Below are 19644 nucleotides of genomic sequence, written 5' to 3'. Positions count from 1 at the left end.
ACTCGCTAGTTTGTAAGTCAGTTGTTTGATCTCCAGAGGGGAGTGAGAAGCAATAGTTTCCCACGTGTCCTGTCTTAGAACTCACATATGGTATGGTGGAGTGGGGCTCCCAGGCGTTCTGGAAGCTCACTGTACTTTTAAATGACCCTGGAATGAATTATGGAGATATTAGTCCACTGATGCTCTTTTTTGTTATTTTATAAACCACTGACGCTGTTATGAGCATATGGAAGGTCAAAGTGGAGGAATGCTTGCACAGGATTTTTGATCGAACCAACATATGGCCCAGTTTATTGTAGCAATATATCTTACGATCCATCAACAATTTAAAACTGAACGATCACCGTACTGGCCTATGACCACTCTCAAAGGGCTCCACGTGGAATTTTAAAACTGCCTTCCCTAAAAGGGAAACAAAAAGTCCTTAATCAGTGCGTGCTGGCCCTGAGGCATTCTTTTGGGGAATGGGGTTCTCCCGGGGATCCAGCTGTCATTCCAGCAATCCTTCTCAGTCACACAGGATCGGAGCCTGGCCGAGGAGCCGAGTGTGTCCGAATGCCCCAAGACACGAGTCCCACTGTGCACTATAAAATGTGGGTCAGGGGGGCTGTAGCCTCTATGAAAGGCTCACAGGCCTTCTGGGAAATTGCAGTTAATACCCAGACTTGAACTTGTGGTAACCTGAGTCTATGAGTCATAGGCAGAGCAATCCAATCACAGCCCTGCATATCGGGGAGAGAACGCATCTCCTATTTTTAGCTTTCCTACAGATCCTAGCCAGGGTGCTCCGCCATCATCTAACACCAAGCATCAAGGGCGGCCATTTATAAAGTGTTACCACGGCAGCAATCGAGTTCATTCCCCCTATTTTATCCCCAGGGGTGAATGATCAGTTCTGACACTGTTGGAGCACAAAGCCTAATGCAGCCCTCTAGATGGTTATCTAGACCCTGAGTGGATACATGCACATACATTCCCCTCACCGGAGCGTAACCTCGCCGTGTGACTTAGGTGTAACACTGGGAAGATGAGTGGTGACCAGTGAAAAGGTCAGGTCAGGCAGTTAAAATGTGTTTTGACGGACTGTCGGCCCGTCACTTGTCCAGTTATTCTGGGTGCACAGGACAAATGCTGCAGAAAGTCTTGAGCACAATCTCACAGAAATAACGTTCCTACCAGTAACGCAGCATTCCATAGTTGTCTACTTACAGCACGCGCCAATCCAAGGCTAACACTCCCATTTTACAGCCGAGGCGGCTAAGGCAAAGGGACTGACCAGGTTTCCATAGCTACCAAGTGGTCCAGTCTAACCTTTGGGTTCCTGTGGGGAGATGCTTGCCAAGCGCCAGGGGATCTGAACATGGCCCAGAGTTACTCACTCAGAACCAAGTCTATGAGACACAAATTGGCATTGATTTACTGATGAGATCAAAGAAGCTGGAAGCGAAAGTTCTTTTCTCCGGAGGAAGACGCTGAAACTCAAGGAGGCTACTCACCTGGTCAACAGCCTAAAGTTACTACATACCAGATTCCGGTTTAAACCGGTGTGGTCTCCACATTCTGGAGCTTGCCTCTCCTTCGAGAGGCAGAAGGCGTGGCTCTGAACTGTCTCTAAAACATTTACCAGCTGTGAAACTCTGGGTAGGTCATGCAGGCTCTCTGTGCCCTGATTTTCTTATCTGATAAATGGGAAGATTAACAATCATCTATGTTGTAGAGTGATGGAGCTGATTGGATGGTTCAGCCCAACCTGAGCTCTTAGAATAGACTCGGGTACAGAAGTAAATGGTAGCTAATTAAGTTAGCTAAGATCATGATAAGTCAATGACATACAATTCCCCAAAACATTTAAAGGGTGGCGTATGCGATTAAAAATCAACCTGCATTGAACTACGTATGAATGTGTATGTTTGTGTAAAGGACCACTTAAATTGTCTGTCCTCTTGTATCTAAGTAGAATGATGATTTCTAACTCATGGGTTAGTCCCTACTAAGACTCTACTAGGGACCAGGGACAAGTTTGTGGGGTTAAACCTTCTCTATTTACAGAATGTTAGACAAAGGATTTTGCAGCTAAAACAAATTTCAGAAAACCATTGGTCTAAGACTATAGAAAAGTCATGTGGCTGCCTTTACTCTTAATTGTAGAGCCAGTTCATAGTGATTAGAAATCTCAGGCAGCGACTGTAATCCCATAGGGTAAACCCTTCTTCACCTGTTTGATACTCTGATTCCTGTTCACAGGGTACGGGTTAGAGTATGGAGGGACTTGAGAACCAAAAGAGAAATTCAAATAAGATGAGCTATTGAGTAACCTTTGAGTAGGCCGCAGAGAAGTATTTCTGGAAAAATTACCTGGTGGTGTTGTGTAAGACACGCGGTGGGTGGCCAGACAATGGGGGGACAGAGTACTGTTTCAGGACTCCACACAGACTGTAAGCTTGTAGGGTGCACTGCGCCTACACTGGGGTGTCCACTGCCCAGGAGAGGGAAGGCCGTGAGGGGACAAACTGATGAGATATAGGGATAAGGGTGGTGACAGATGAAGGGGCCATGAGTGCAGGTCTTGGTTGGTTGGAGATTCAGGGTCTCCTTCTCAGAGCAGATACAAGAGGACGCTACCTAGGTGTGATGAGGAGGGCTCTGGGTACTAGGGTTAAGTATGGAGGTGGATACACCACTCAAGTAGACTGTCACAGAGACCTGCAGGCAGCAGGAGGCATGTGACAGGGCTGTGTAGGATTTGAAATCTACCCATACTGCAGGGAGGGTTTAATCCTTGGCTCTGTGCTGGGTGAGGGGATGGGATAACATTATTTTAAGGATTGAGGAGTTATTGTATAAGGAAAGAAGCATCTAGAAACTCTGAAGTGGCTGAGAGCCACTTTCTGTCCCCTCCTCTACTCCCTGTCATGCTCAAGGATGCTGTCTCCTCCAGGGAATCGGATTTCCCTCTCTCTTCATTCTACATGTGACAAGTCCCATCACAGTGGGTACCCACACCTCCACATGTCTCCCAGGGTCCTTCCTTACCAGACAGGACAGGGTTCGTGGGTAGAAATGCTGGGGAAAGGAGAGCTGTCCACACCACCATGGAGTAGGTAATGACCCACAGCCTATTTGTGGAACAAGAACCACCAGTGACTAAACTTGTGATGAGTGTTTGGGGGTCTCCATGAGAATGGCCCCACGCGCTCATATAGTTGAATGCTTGGTCCTCAGTTGGTGAAACTGGGAAGGATTGGTAGCGATGACCTTGTTGGAATGAGTGTGACCTTGTTGGAAGAGGTGTGTCACTAGGGATGGGCTTTGAGGCTTTAAAAGCTCATACCAGGCCCAGTCTCTCTCTCTCCCTCTTCCCCCTCCCCCTCTGCTGTTGCCGCTGCTGCCTGTGGACCATGATATAGTGCTTCCAGCTACTGTTCCAGCTCCATTCCTGTCTGCTTCCTGCCTTAATGATCATGGACTAACCCTCAAAAACTATTAGCAAGCCCCCACGTAGATGCTTTATTTTATAAGGTTGTCTTGGTCATGGTGTCTCTCCACAGCAATACAGCAGTAACTAAGACAGAGTGACGTAGTCTAAATAGTCATTTATGATCTCTGGATATTGATTCTTAGCCCAAAGGGAAAGTCAGCCGGACCACCATAGCATTGTGGTATATGCAGAGCAGATGTACATGGCTCCAGATCCAGACAGCTCAGCCAAGCATGAAGAAGGACAAGGATGGAGAGTAGGCCATTTCAGCCTCTCCAGCCCCAGGGATGGCTGGCCCAGGACTGTGGTTGCCTACCTAATATGCCTAGTAAACTGGTATCTGAATGGGCAACATGCCACAATCAACATGAGAGTTACCGACACAAACCAGCACCAACCCTGGCCATGTTAACCCCTGAGTTCCTTCATCCCCAATCCTTTCCACAAAGGCCAGCTTCTCCTCTCCATTTCCAAACCTCCTTTAGAGGTCTGCACAGGTGTGTGTGTGTGTGTGTGTGTGTGTGTGTGTGTGTGTGTGTGTGTCTGTGTGTGTGTGTGTGTGTGTCTGTGTGTGTGTCTCTGTGTGTGTGTGTCTCTGTGTGTGTGTGTGTGTGTGTGTGTGTGTCTCTGTGTGTGTGTCTGTGTGTGTGTCTGTGTGTGTGTGTCTCTGTGTGTGTGTCTGTGTGTGTGTGTGTGTCTCTCTGTGTGTGTGTGTCTGTGTGTGTGTGTGTGTGCTTAGCTTGTGTTGTCCATCTCATCTCTCCTCACTCCTCCTTACCAAGACACACAAAGCCCACAGGCCTCTTGTGAGGGTCTTTACACGTTCTCTTACAGCATTACCCAAGAGGATCTGTAGAGATGGTTTTGTGAAGGACTTAGCAATAAAACCAGAGCCAAAATAAGAGGACAGAAAGCAACTTTCGAGAGCTTTCCAGGGAAAGGAGCTTACTATATCCTCCTCCTACTACTTCGCTCACTCCCCCTTCGACTTCAGCTTTGAGCCAAACGTCAACAATTTTCATTGAGTAGATTTCTAAACCAAGCAAAGATCGGTTTCAACGGAGAGATGGGGCATACGAGGGGAAGCAGGAGGGCATGGGGGAGTGGGAGCTCTATAGCGGTGTTGCTAGGCAACCAAGGTCCTGGACCAGTCATCCCTGGGGCTGGAGATGCTGGAGATGCTGAATTGGTCTACTCTCCATCCCTGTGCTTCCTGTGCTTGGCTGAGCTGTCTGGCTCTGGAGCCATGTATGTGTGAGGGAGTTCCCAGATGGTAGCATCAATCTGGTATGTCCTGCTACTCCGCCCTGTCTCATATCCCCCAGGGAGACGACTGGGCTTTCGCAGCCTTTGTTTTCCTCCAGCACAGAAAGAGATGCTCACTAGCTCCCCCCACCCCCGAATGATTTTAAAAGTCCTCGCTGGAGAGGTGGTGTGGTGGGAGGGAAGGTTTGGCATCTCCTTGCTCCTCCCCAAAGGGGAAACTACTCATCTCTGCGTGCATACTTCATGAACTGTTTCTTACTTCCTCACGCTGTTAAATGAACTTTTGATGACATATGGAATCACCATCACGTCATCTGTCTATACTCTATCGTCACATTTGTTTGCTTTACCATGTGCCTTTAAGATGTTAGATTCTATTGGCCACCCCCAGGGGCTGGAGAGACATCTGGTTTGCTCATTTGGTAGTGTGCGTGATTCGCAGAACAGAGCTTAATAAATGATTCTGGCAATCGGTCCGAAGGCAGAGGTCAGCTCACCGCGGTGCCGACCCACACCCCTCTGACTCTTCCTGATGAGGTGGCCTGGGAGGTCCAGGACAGAAGGTTTACAATGCCGAGTCCCTTTGTCTGCATGCCTTGCCTCTGCATGCATCTTTAGCCCTTGGCTGAGGCAGGGACGCATGGTGAATGGAGCACAGAAGGAAGCAGATGGCAGATGCGAACCGGGCTTTAGCAGACAGGTCAGCCAGCCAATCAGAGGACACCCCCTGCCCACCCTGTTCAGCTGAGAGGACTTGAAATCAACTTGTCTTTTTTTTTTTTCTCCCCTCCCCCCTTGGCAACATGTGCTTTCGGGGAATTCCTGGTTTCTGGTTTGCTCAGGAGAAACCGATCCTATTACATTTTTTAGTGTACGTTATCTATGAAGTGGCTGGGGAGGGGCTGTGAGGATGAACATGTATGTAGGCATGCATGTATGAAGTCTGTTCATGTATTCTATGTGGCACTGTTAGAGTCCAGACATATTTTTTTTAAAAAATTAGTTATACACCTGTTTTTTAGCCCATGGTAGGCAGTGTGTTAACTTTGTCTCCAAGTACGACTTTATTTAAAGCCCATATTAACTTCCTTACTCCTTAACACTAACAGACACTAGTGTCTCTGTCAGAGAGAAGCAATGACGGTAACAGCCATCAACCCTCCTGCCACATCAGGGTCTTCACACCAGGCAGCCCGTGGTGTGAAAACCTTTAGTTCATCACCATCAGACACATCTCAGGATGGCTCCGAAACTTTGCGAGTTGGTGGGTTTTTTTTTTCTGGGACCCCCCCCCCCAAGGCTGAGGTTCTTGAAGGTGATCATGGAAGATGACTGTGTATGTCGTGATGTCAAAAGGTTGGGTAAGCCTAGATTAGAAACAGTTCAAAGGAGAGGCAAAGGCTGGGGAGATAGGCCAGTCAGTAATACTCTTGCCTTATAGGCACGAGGGCCTTAGAAGCTCTGGCCCTAGGGACCTTTTCACGAGGCACAAAGTAATGGCGGTCAGCACCACCCTGTTACCCTCCTAACGTCTGTTGGGAAACACCGGCTCCTTAGAGTCTTCCCCGCTTCTTAGAATCATGGGTGTTCTCCGTTCCTCTATCTTACAGGAAACAGACAGTTTGAAATTTTCTGCCACCCGCCACCAAGGGACTGGGTGAGAGGGGACAGACGTGGTCATCCTTAGCACGATGCCTCCAATCCCCCGAAGCCTCACAACCACAGCAGCAGCAATCGCGAGTAGCCGTGGCCGCCTGTGCAGGCGGAGAGAAGTTCAGTGTGTAAAGCTTTATTATGTGAGGTGACAAAGTTGGCAGAGCAAAATGTCCACTCGTGAAAGGTGATGGGAAAAGCAGAGACGTGAGGTAGTCCAGGCCGAGAAGGCGAACGCCTGTTTCCTTGAGCTGGCTCGTCTTCCTGTCGAGTGGGATGTGGTCCAGCATCCTACGCCTGCAGGGAGCCATGCTAGGAAGAGCCACACCTCCACCATTCAATTCTACTGAAAATGAAGTCTATTTTTAAGACACCCATTGAGGAGAGGCCCAGAACCTTCCCTGGGATCAGCGTCCAATACCTCATCAGTAGGCTTATAGCATAAGGGAATTCATCTACACCTTCCTTAAGTTCTTCTCACCAGCACTAAACACGTTTTCTGTGTTTTGTTTTGAGTTAAGATCTGGCTGAGAAGTCCTGGCTGGCCACTGTAGGCTGGGTCTCAAGCCTACATCCATGTTCCTGTGTCTTCTGACTGCAGAGCTTACAGGGAAGCATTACTATCTCCTGCTGAACACAATCGTGCCTGATGTCCCAGCTCTGGACGCTGAAGCTTCAAGACAGGGACTCAGAGACAGAGATGGGGCGGCCTCTTCCTCTGATGAAGGTTTTCTGTTTTGTCTTGCTTCTCTCTTTTAGGAAATAGTCAGTGTTAGGGAGTTTTGATGACAGAGCAAGACTCTACAGGTTGGAGGGTGACCAGGGTGTCACCTGTACCCATCCATGCTCATGCTGTTCCCCAGAAGTTCCTAGGGGGACTGGAGGACAGAAGGGGCTACATGGGTGCCAACACATTGCCCGGGCCTCTAGGATAAACTCCTCGCAGGTGCTCTGTTGACTTTTCTCCCTTCTTCCAGGGGACAGGTTTCATTTACTACAGTTATCGGGATTTGAAAAACCATCCAGATTTCACTCAGTAATACCAAGCTGCTTTACAAAAGTTAAGCATCCAATGACAGAAACATGGCCACATCCCACCCCCACCCCCGGAAATATTACGATAGTAGCGATCAAGTTTACGTGACTTCGTGAAAGTATTTACGTGGCCGCCTGGTTCCCAGCACCCTGAGGGGATGATAGCCAAGGAGAGAGGGTGAACGGTTGGAGCTGAGTCAGCTTACTTCTGAACTGTTACGCTACAGGTTGACAGGCTTCTGGAGGCCTGAGGTGAAGCCTGAACCAACCCCTGAAATCCTGGCAAATGACTGCCGAGGACGGCGGTACTTCTGCCCTGTCAGGCCCATGCCTCTCGTTTGGCCGACATGTGCCAACAACCTGTTTGCTTCCTCCGAGCCTGACTCCCACTCTTACAAACCTTGCCAGGCAAATGTGGGCCGTGTGAATTGGAGAACGGGGCTGTCTTTGGAAAAGACTCCTTCTCCCAGTGCTGAACAACAGAACTTTGTGAGAAGGAAGAGAAATGCAGACATTATCCCTGGCTTTTGGCCAATAGCTTTAGCCGTGTTTCTCCCAATTCTACTGAGGTCCACTCTGCCATGGAGTTTGGAATTGTTTTAAATATGTGTGTGCACATAACACACAGGCACGCACTGTGTGTGTATCAAAACCACACCCTCCGCGAAGCAGTTGGTACTATGACAAGCAGTCGTCCCAGGAAGCAAAAGGAAAATGTCGCAGGATCACGCCTTCCTTCACTCAACGGTATTGTTTGGTGACACTGCATGCCAGCCATCAGACTGGGTGCTTAGGGACACACATGGTTCCTATACAAACTACGCAAATGAGGTGAGACATGTGCTGTAGGAGAGACGCTCAGGTTGGGGCAGCTAAGGGCAGGCTCCTGGGGAGTAGAGGGAAGGTCAGTAGAAGCCACTGGGGTAAGGATGGGAAGGAAATCCTATGACTCTGAACTGTTTGGAGACTGAACGGAAATTAGCTATGCTCACGGGACAAGATGCAGGAAGCTTGGAGTTCTAGGAAGAAGGACTGAATGGAAAGCACACTCCCCAAGGGGTGGGAAGAACATGAGCTTCTCCCGATTGCCTAACATAATACTTTGTTTTTTGGTTTTTGTTTTTTTTTTTTTTTTACTTTGTAGGGTTCAGGTTAAGTTTCTCCTGATTGCCTAACATAATACTTTGTTTTTTTGTTTTTTTTTTTTACTTTGTAGGGTTCAGGTTAAGTTTCTCCTGATTGCCTAACATCATTGTTCTCAAAGTACGCAGCAGTAATTAAGTTTTCCCTGGACAGGTCATCTCAACTGTTTCCATTCATGCTTTCCCAAGAGCAGCGGGCTAATCACCAGTAACCAAGCAGCAACTTGTGGTCTCATTTCCTATCCCAGAAGCCCCCAAGCATGGGTTTCAGAAAGGCATATGAAACACACCCTACAGGCCACGTCTCTATAAACTCCTCCTCGGACTCTTAACAACTTGAACTGCCAAGTGTCAGCAAGTGGAAGGCTCCTCTATTTGAGAAATTCTGTTCAATTTTCCCAGTATCGTCTCGCTCACCCAAATCAAAGCCCAGGCTGTAGGCCGTGGAATCTAGCCTAAAAAGGACATAGTCTGGAATGTGAATAAGCTACACATGAGAATAAGGTAATCACAGTTACTTGTTTGTAATAGTGGAAAAACTGTAAGGCAGAAAAACCAGCAACCTTAAACACGCACCTAAGTGGGTGAATGATTAGATAACCACCATCTTTCTATCTCTGGAATCTATCCAGCTGTTAATAACGATAACAACTTACTGTAGGACGTAGGAAACGCCAGGAAGGACACAGATATAAGGGAACATAAAGTGCGTAGTGTTATGCATGTATTATAATTGCAACCATGCAATGTGTAAATAAGGAAATGCTAGAACGCAATCCACCAGCGTAAGAGGAATGGCGGCTGTGTGTGTGATGTAATTAGGAGTCTTTCTCCATTTTCTGCAACACGTTCATAGTGGTTGTGTTATTGGAATCCTGTTGAAAGCGTTAACTCTTAAAGTTTGTAATTGGATCATTTTTCAAGCCCAAGCAGCAAGCTCAAGGCCAGAGAGCTGGGTCTGCATATGTGTAATGTCTTGTGTCGTCTTGTGTGCTCTGAGAGTGAACACATAGGCGGCATTCCATCCCTATGGCGAACTGAAATGTCTCCATGGCAAGGGTTCATGCAGTTGCTGGATGGGATGTCCACGTTTGTAATCCCTGCACACACATGCATGTGAGTATGTGTGTGAGTGTGCGTGTGTGTGTGTGTGTGTGTGTGAAAGAGTGTGTGTGTGAGTGTGTATGTGAGTGAGTGTGTGTGGGGGTGAGTGTGAGTGTGTGTGTGAGTGTGTATGTGAGTGAGTGTGTGTGTGAGTGTGTACATGTGTGTGTGAGTGTGTGTGAGCATGTGTGTGTGTGTGAGTGTTTGAGTGAGTGTGTGAGTGAGTGTGTACATGTGTATGTGTGAGCATGTGTGTGTGTGAGTGAGTGTTTGAGTGAGTGTGTTAGTGTATATATGTGTAAGTGAGTATGTGAGTGAGTGTGTACATGTGTGTGTGAGAGTGTGTGTGTGAGTATGTGTGTGTGTGTGTGTGTATGTGTATACCTCTGTGTGATGGAAAAGGAGATCATCCTAAGAACAGCATCAGAGACTATCAAACCAATAGTGTCATAAAAGGTTGGGATTGAACCAGATTTCAAATCTCCTTAAAGCAGACTTGGAGCCATCATCATCCTCATCCTTTGGGCTCTGGGTAAAGCAAGGGCCCTTTCAAGAGCCAGGCAAAGACAACTAGGGCCCAGGATTCTGATGCCTCCTTCTCTGACTGTTCTGGGTTTGTTCGTTTGCTTGCTTTTCAATATGATCTCAGTTTGGGGAGGAATATTTTGATTTCCCATTTCAGTTTCTCCAATTGTTTGCCACTGATGGTGATAGAAACCCAGGGTATAGGATGGGAAGGGGGCTGTTAGCCCTCAGGGACAGACGGAGGACACAGGTGAATTTTCTTTCTTCACATACTATGAAAGCTCAATTTGAAAAGAAGGAACTCTCTCCCCTCTGAGGGAGATTGCATCAGTGTCAGACCCAGGAGTTATTTGGGTTACAATGCTGTTAACTCCTTCCAAGCAGAAAGAATAGCTCCTGGTAGCTGCAGAAATTTCCTCCTCTAGAATTTTTAACAATAGGTTATATATACATCTGGCCTTGAACACCAGAGGCAAGGCTGAACATGGAAATAGAATGAGTAAAAATAGCATACGCACAGAATACCTTGGTGTGTCTCACCACTGTCGCTCAGGTTTTGCTAGACGGAGACGTACGTGCAGTAGGCAACCCCACCCTCCATCAAATTTGCCTCGTAGCACATTCGTTAGTCACAGGGGAATCGAGGAAGGTGTTCGCGGAAGGACTTACCTGTACTAGGAGTTCCAGCTTCCTGTCATCAAGGAGATGTACTTGACATCGACGGCCCTCCGTCATCTGTGGGAGAAGACAATGAACGGTCACTGAAAACCTAGCACTTGGATGGGGCTCTTGAAGGTCTGAGGGCTGAACCTCTCAAGGCACCAGCCCTTCGATGAGGTCGTCCGTCCCCCTCCCCCCCCATGATGCCAAGAAGTAGTTGGACTGAAGACATTTATGGAGACCTTTCAGTGTACCAACTGGTGTGGTGGAGTTGTCAGACAGAGGCACACAAGATGGGATCTGAGTCTTCCGGTGTTTGTAGCTCACGGAGCAGATGTAAGATAACTTAGCGAGCGCATCTGGAAAGCTCTGCTGGATGGTGGTGCATCCGGTCTTTACTAGCTCTGCCGCCATGGCAGAATCCAGTCTAAGCCTCGTTTTTACCCACCCCCTCGATGACTTCCAAAAAGAAGGTTTAGCCTACCTGGAAAGTGCCAGGTCGGAGAGACCCTGTCTCAAACAACCGGTGGATATTAAGGAGTATGACCCGAGGTCGACCCCTGGCCTCCACATGGGTGCATACACATAGATTGCCCTATCATACATGTGTATAAACATGGACACACCCACACTCACAGATACATACAAAGTTCAGATAAAGGGAAGGTATAGTAAGAATTGGTATCATAGACTTTAACTATTACCTTTTAAGATATGAGTATCAATTTAATATAATTAAGAATTAAAATTTAGTCTTGGTAATAGCTAGAATTCACACATGGTACCCCCAAAAATCTAGGAGAAAAATGGCCATTGGTCTTCACTAGCTGGATCCAATACCATTGTTGAGGATTCAATGAGCTATAGGCCTCTTCCAGCTCAGTATCTTACAGGATTCTAAGGCAGAGGTTCTCAACCCTTTGAAGGCTGAACGACCCCTTCACAGGGGATCATAGATCAGATAGCCTGCATATCAGGTATTTACATTAAGATTCATAACAGTTGCAAAGTTATAGTTATGAAGTGGCAACAAAAATAATGTTAGGGTTGGAGGTCACCACAACATGTGGAACTGTAAAGGGTTGTAGCGTTAGGAAGGTTGAGGACCACTGCTCTGCAGCCTCTCTGAGGACCTCCCTCTCCTCCCCTCAGTGACCAGCTATGTCAAACAGATGAAAGGATGCATTTAAGTAGATACTACCCTTCGTCAAAGTCCTCATGAGCACCTTGTCCAGAGAAGACGGAAAAGATACCACTGTTTATTCCCTAGGAATTACCCCATCAACAAGTCCAAAGATGTCATAGAATCCCCTGAGAAAATACCCTCTTGTTCTCCCAAGTAGGCAGCCACCACCCCTCTATCACATCAAATTTCTCTGGTTTGGGGACCTAAGTTAAACACCACTGCTGTTCGGATATGCTCTAATCTCAACAGCTCTTGACTCTGAGTTATGACAATGACTTAGCAGCCAAGTTTCCCATAACTCAGATCTTACGGGTTTTAAAACAGATTAAAAATAGGGGGAGAAACCTCAACTAGTCAGCTTGTGGTTTCGAAAATACTAGCCCAGTCAGGTGGCTTCAGGCATGATGTGGCTCTGGGAGAAGTCCTCATCTGACCTTTGATACTTGAGACTCCATTAGCCTTGATCATATGAGATATCCTAGCAGGCTGATATTATTTTTTAAAAAAAATCTTTATTTCGATTGCTCCTCTATTCAATGAAAGTCATTACAATTTTAAATTAGACTGAAATCTATGCTGCTATGCCAACATGTTGAAATGATTCTTTCATCCAAAAAAAAAAAAGTCACACCAGAAATGTTAACTTCCAATATTAATCGGGCACTTAATGGCCACAGCGTAGGCACTTTGGACATAATTTCTGAACTACAGCTATTCAGCTCTCGTCAGACTCATTGTGTATGAGTTAATCCTAAGAAGGAATAAGTACAACCCTCTAACAGGCTATTTTGATGTTCTTTAAAAACAATGGAAAACCACAACCAGAAACCATTCATCATAGGCTCGTGAAGGTGGCCCATGCCTGTAATCCCAGCGGTTGAGAGGTAGAGGGGAAAAATCAGGAGTTTAAGGTCATCCTGTGCTGGCCTGGCTGGCATGTGATTTACATCCTATTATATAGCTCAGGCTGGCCTTTAACTCACAGAGATCCTCCTGCCTCTGTCTGTGGAGTACTTGGATTGAAGGCATGCACCACCCAGTTATAAAAAGGAAGAGGGGAGTCACTTTATCAAAACACGTCACCGCATATCAGGTTCAGACTTATAGGTTACTTCCCAGGCCCTGTTTTCAACTGAAAAATAAAACCCTCACTAAAATTCAATAACCTCACTCTCTCTCCTCAGATACGTTGCGGAATCATGTCCTGAGGTGTTGACAGAGTGTTTATTGCCAAGGGTGCTCCATGCCTGCCTGGCAGGAAGCAAAACAGTCCTGCAAAAGTTGGCACGGAGAAGAGTGGGAACAGAAACCCTTTGTATCATCATGTTTGGAAGAAGCAGCTTTCCTCTGACAGCAGCGCTGTGGTTTGTGTCTCAAAAGAGCACCTGTTTGTTGTTTCCTTCGCAAGTAAGATCGGGAGAACCCAGTTTTTGTCGGCAGTTCAAAACAGGCTCGCCCTCGTGGGTGCGTGTACAAAGAGCGAGCAGACAGCTGCAGCATTGTCTGGCCTGCCAGGCATGCTGAAATTTCTTCTCGACCCTCACAACTGTAAAGTAACACGGCCTCCCTTCCCTACTCCCCACCTTCGGCTGCACCGGCACAATGGGTTCCCTGACAATCACCCTCGAAGGAAATCCTTTGGAGAGCAAGGCTGAGCGTGAGTGTCAGCTGGCTCCGGTTTGGTTCGAATCGCAAATCCCAGCTGCCTAAACATTCTATAGTAGCATGGGCCTGCCAAATGCTCCATTGTTTTTAGGCATATTCGAGGAAGTATTATTTTGAAAGTGGGTCGTCCATCTTTGCCATTAAGATACGCGTGGGCTCATGAAGACTGGCCTGTGTATTATAAAGCTGCCAGTGGAACCGTTCTGCACAGGGACAGGATCAGGAGACTAGCTGATGATATATGGACCTGGTGACAAGCTTCTGGTGGATCCTCTCTAACTGGCCCAGCCATGTATCATGCACTATTGAACAATGGTTCAAAAAGCAAGCAAGCAAACAAAAACAATGACCCAATGAAACTTATCACTTTGTATGTTAACCTAAAAGTATCAATAGAAAAAAATCAGTTAAACCATGGTTCCAAAAGAAATCATGTAGAAAGGTAGAGGTGTTCTTAGAGGTTATTAGCCTCGGGGAATGGGACTGACGAGGCTCTTACTCAGCAAATCAGTTTGACAGTGTTTATTTTAAACATAAAATCAAGAAATTCAGAGGGCCGGGGAGATGACTCCGGTTATGTAGTGCTCGCCTTACAAATACAAGGGATTGGATTCATTCCAGAACCCATGGAAAAGACATTAAAAAAGCCCAACCAAGGATGTCACCAGGATCTAGCGAATAGTTCTCACACCATGGTCACACGGATGACCTTGATTAAATGGGTCACACACACACACACACACACACACACACACACACACACACACACATACACGCACACACATGCGCTCCCCTAGGAATATTAATAATCAATTTGGGAAAGGCACTGGTAGGGATAGTTGGGATAGTTAGGGGGTGGCGATGGGAATGGGAGGGAGATAGAGGGGTGAGGCATAATCAGAACTTATGCTAGGCATGGGTGGAGTTGCCAGATAGAAAAAAAAAAGTTGTTACTGGATGTTATTGGATATTTTATTGGATTTTTTATTTACATTTCAAATGTTCTCCCCTTTCCTGGCCCCCCTTCTCCCATTCCCCCTCTCCCTGCTTCTATGAGGGTGTTCCCCCACCCACTCACCCACTTCCACTTCAACACCCTGATATTCCCCTACACTGGGGCATTGAGCCTTGGCAGGACCAAGGGCTTCTCCTCCCATTGATGCCCAACAAGGCCATCCTCTGCTACATATGCAGCTGGAGCCGTGGGTCTGTCCATGTGGACTCTTTGGGTGGTGGTTTAGTCCCTGGGAGCTGGTTGGTTGGTATTGTTGTTCTTATGGGGTTGCAAACACCTTCAGCTCCTTCAGTCCTTTCTCTAATTCCTCAAACGGGTACCCCATGCTTAGTTCAATGATTGGCTGTGAGCATTCACCTCGGTATTGCCAGATAACAAAATTAACCTACAAGAAGAAGACTGGGAATGGCAATGTAAGTTTGCAAGCTAAGCAACAGAAGAGGGACACAGGAGGGTTCCTGGGGCTTATGTCACCTACATAGCCAGTGAAAGACCCTGTCTTAGAGCACAAGGTAAACAGTATCTGAGGAATGACACCTAATTGTCCTCTGGTCTTCACAGAATTCTGCCACACCCCCAGGATGGGCAGACACACCCCTGCACACAAGCACACACACCATACAAATAATGTATAAATTGCAATTTGAATTTCCTTATACAAGTCTGGATGTTGCGATACCTTCTCTCCCTGTAGATGTGAAGAAGATGAGGAGGAGGAAGAGGAGGAGGAGGAGGAAGAGGAGGAAGAGGAGGAGGAGGAAGAGGAGGAGGAGGAAGAGGAGGAGGAGGAGGAAAAAGGTGGCCAAAAGTGACTGACGGAAGACACGATATAGAAAGGGTTGGTGGGGGAGTGGGGGGTTACACCTGTATTTCTGGATTTAAAGAAACTCTACAATAGCCTGCTATCATGGCACTGCTGCACAAGACCATTGTTCAGATGCAGCGCTGGAATCTCCTCTGGGACAGGACTAAAACAATAAATAACCCAAACCTCTTACTAACAACAATCCCCTAACGGTGATTTCAAAATATGAGGGGAAGACTGCGGTGCCAGGCTGGTGGAATGGATGTGAGAGGGTCGCAAATGGCCCCCTGCAAATGCTCTCTGGCCCATACCATACGGTGACATAGAACACAACAAAACCAAGGTTAACAAGCCCTTTCTTAGAGTGTATAACTCAAATATTATCATGAGTACTGTTTCTTCTTAGTACAAAACCAAGGTGCCCGATTTTCATGTACTTCTTATCATCTTGCCCTCTACAAACCCCATTTCCTTTGTACTTTATTATTTTTACATTTCTTTACTCTGTGTGTGTGTGTGTTGTACATAACACGGTGCGGACATGGGGATCATAGACAACATCAGGAGCTGGTTCTCTCTACCTTCTGGAGATTAAGCCCAGGTTGTCAGACTTGAGGCAAGTGTCTTTACCTGCCGAGCCATCACGCCATCCCTCCTTCTTGTTTCAGTCAGTCTCTGAATACCCTCTCTCGCCATTTTTCTTTCAACTAACGATTCACATGCCATGCGTGTGCATGTCCAGAAGAACTCTGAAGAAATGGCACCAGTTTCACAGGCTCTCCCTTTTTAGAGATGTGAATTGCACTTGGGTGAATGGTAACACGTCCTGGTGAAATGGTCTGTGGTTTAAAATGAGAACTAAACACAGTCACCAGTCGCTGGGGATTTAGCTCAGTTGATAAGAGTGCCCCCAGCCTACTGTGCACCCCAGCCCCAGGTTCCAGTCTAAATAAGACTAGGCACAATAGTATATACTACCTATAACCCCAGTACTTGGGAAGCAGAGGCAGATGGATCAGATGTTAAGGCCATCCTTTGCTAAATAGCAAACCGGGGGCCAGCCTGGGCTATCTATACCTTTTCTCTCTCTTGGGAAAAGGAAAGTCAGCTAGCACAGGTTATTATAGCTTCTCGGTTTTCTGAGGCTAGTTTATACTGAAAGAGTCAGAGAATCTGGAGCAGAGGAAGAGGATGGGCAGGCAGAGGACACATCCGAGGGCCTGCAGATCAGGTTAATCTCATTACTGCACACCGCTTGTCTAAGGCCTCTTTGCAAAAACCAAAGAAAGTCACCAAGGTGTGACTTATTTACATTTCTGAGATGACCTGAATTGAAAACTTCTAGTCCTCTGGAAAGTCAGTTATATCAAATGATGTTTTGCTGGGGCACACGGGTGAAAGGAGGTCTTGCTAAAGGAGACAGGTAAAAGACTGTTTTCCTGAAGCAGGCACAGGTGAATGGATGTTTGGATCTAGCAGATGCGTGAAAGGACCCGAGATGAAGGTGTATAAATATGACTCCCAGACAGCAGGAGACGAACACTGACCCTTGGTTTGCTCCACCTCGATATTTGTCACTAAAAACATGCATGTATTGGTTTGCCTTACCTAGCATTGTTGGGCTCAATTTGTGATTAGCTGTCACTGAGAGAAACCCACCAAGAACTGCTCGTGAGGTTCCTGTGGCACCTTGCCACTTCAGTGGCCTCGTCTCAAGCTGGCTGGCAAGCATGGCTGTTCTTCAGGATTGAACTACAGCTGCCTGGGGGCTGCCTGCCCAGAGGACTGGACTGCAACTGCTAAGTTGTGTGTGGTGTTTGCTACAGGTCTGAACTGCTGAGAAGGAAGATTGAGCTTGCCCCCACAGAACCATTGCTAAACAGGTCCACAGCCCCCCAGATCCTAATATCGTTTCTCTTCTACTACCTCTGTTGGTTGATGGGCTGGAGGAGAGGTTGAACCCTTATTAAAAGTAGGTTGCAAAAAGACTTGATGCCTACACATGACCCATTGGTGAGGCAGTACAATGAGAACTATTAATGACTCCTGAGAATTGTGTACAATAAATAAGACCTAGTATTCCTGAGACAAGATTTATTTAGGAAACTGCCAACAGTCTTGAAACGACCTTAAACCCTATTCTTGAGACCTTTTGCACCAAATGGAGAAGTTGAAGTTCGAAAACACGGAGCTGAGACCAGAACTCAAACTGTCTATCTTTCCTGCTCACGGGGGTCCCTTAAAATCACAGGCAGTAAGGATGCCGGATGCATTACAGCAGCACCTCACAATCTGACCTTTGACCCAGGCTGTTTGCTGGCTGTGAAGGAAATTCCAAGGACATGACTCCAACTTCCCAGTACAAGACACAGTGGGAACTCCAGCTTTCTGAGTCACTTCGAAAGCATCGCCTCTCCCCCCTCCCCTCCCCCTTTCCTCCCCCTCCCTCCCCCTCCCTTCCCCTCCCCCTCTCCTTCCCCTCCCACTCCCTCTCCATCCACACTACAGTTTCCACCTTTCCACCTTGGATAAAGAAAGAATCAAAGTCAGAGTTAGGAATCCAAGGTTGCAAGGTTACAAAATCTCAACCACCATAGAGCATCTCCAGGCCATGAGGAGAACAACACGCACAACACACACACACACACACACACACACACACAGAGCAATTCATGCAAGGCCAGCTGTCAGTGCACACACAGGTGATAAAGGTCTTAGGCAACGAAGTGTGTTAGAAATACTCCTCCCGCCATTGAACACGAACAGTGGAAATGAGTTTCTAACTTCATCGGGCAGGAAGCCCCTCGGCTCAGAGCTCCTAGAACTGCCCCTTGTCTGAGAGTAAGTTCACTTTTTACAAGTATTAGCATGTTGGTGAGGAGGCGGCTTAGTTGGTAAAGTGTCCGCCACATGAGCACCAGGATCTCCTCAGAGCCCATGTCAGAAGCCTAGCAAAGTGGTGATCTCCTCAAAGTGCTAAGGGAGTTAGATGGATCCCTGAAACTCATTGACAAGCTAGCCCAACTGAATCTGGGAGCTATATGTTCAGTGAGAGATGCTATCACAAAAACAAACAAACAAACATAAAACATATATGAAGATTAAGGAAGACATCTAATGTTGACTTTTGGCATTCATGTACACACACTCATATGTGTACTTGCATGTACATGTGCGCGCTCTCTCTCTCTCTCTCCTTCTCCCTCTAAAAGAATTAGCATATTAAAATGAGCTAGAGCAAAGAAAGATGGCACTGGATTTTGGTAGAGTCATCCTTTGGACTATCCTTGGTATTGCTGAATACCAAAAGACTCATTGGGAAAGACTACCTTGCCTCTAGTTTGCCCTGGCCATTGTCAAGCTGCACCACCTCTGTCTTTATAATAATGTTCCTGGATTTAGTAGAGCACGCACAGGGGTGCCCGGGGACCCTTGGCTGTAGAATGCAGCTGCAGTTCATACAACCCAGATGAAAGTTCCTGAGTGGCTCTATTAGGAGGGAATTAGCATGACAAAACAGAGGGCCATCCAAGTTGAATCAGCAATTGCAAACATTCTGCACATTTGCATTGGAAGAGCTTATAAGGGGGGACTGGTGTCCCCAAGAGTCTCCAGCAAGCCTATTCTCTCTCTCTCTCTCTCTCTCTCTCTCTCTCTCTCTCTCTCTCTCTCTCTCTCTCTCTCTCTGGGAAAAGAAGACCTGGGGTCTTGGGCCCCATTCAGGCCAAGGGGACAGCTTGGGGTTGTTATATCTGAGGCGAGAACAGCTTCTCAGAGTCCTAACAGGTAGTCAACTTAATCCTGTCCACAGGATCCTGCTGGGATCCAAAACACTAATAGCCATGTGTATTTTAATCCTCTGTCATGCTCAAAGCACAAGATCTACTCAGTGTAGGCCTAGGAACCTAGGCGTCCTACACTCTGCAACAGAGACAGATCAGAAACACTGGAAGCCAGTCTCCAGGTTCAGAAGGTGACTCGTGAATGCAGACAAATAAGAGGCGAGCCCATCTAACAGCCTCTGCAGAGGCCCTGTGGAGATCTTCAGATGAGTATGCCTGTTGTGTGATGGACGTTTCCTGGGCAGACTGAGCGAAATGCCAATTCAAC

General features: G+C 47.0%; 1 protein-coding gene across 1 annotated transcript in view; it reads right to left on the bottom strand.

The window, feature by feature from the left end:
• Frmd4a (FERM domain containing 4A) overlaps positions 1-19644 on the bottom strand; it is a 314400-nt gene that overhangs the window by 168898 nt on the left and 125858 nt on the right. The window contains exon 2 of the mRNA XM_032884487.1: positions 10873-10938. Coding sequence (XP_032740378.1) covers positions 10873-10938 — 66 coding nt within the window. The remainder of the gene's footprint in view (positions 1-10872; positions 10939-19644) is intronic.

Source organism: Rattus rattus, chromosome 14 (assembly GCF_011064425.1).
Source record: "Rattus rattus isolate New Zealand chromosome 14, Rrattus_CSIRO_v1, whole genome shotgun sequence".
NCBI classification, from domain to species: Eukaryota; Metazoa; Chordata; class Mammalia; order Rodentia; family Muridae; genus Rattus; species Rattus rattus.
This window is presented reverse-complemented; position numbering and strand designations above follow the sequence as displayed.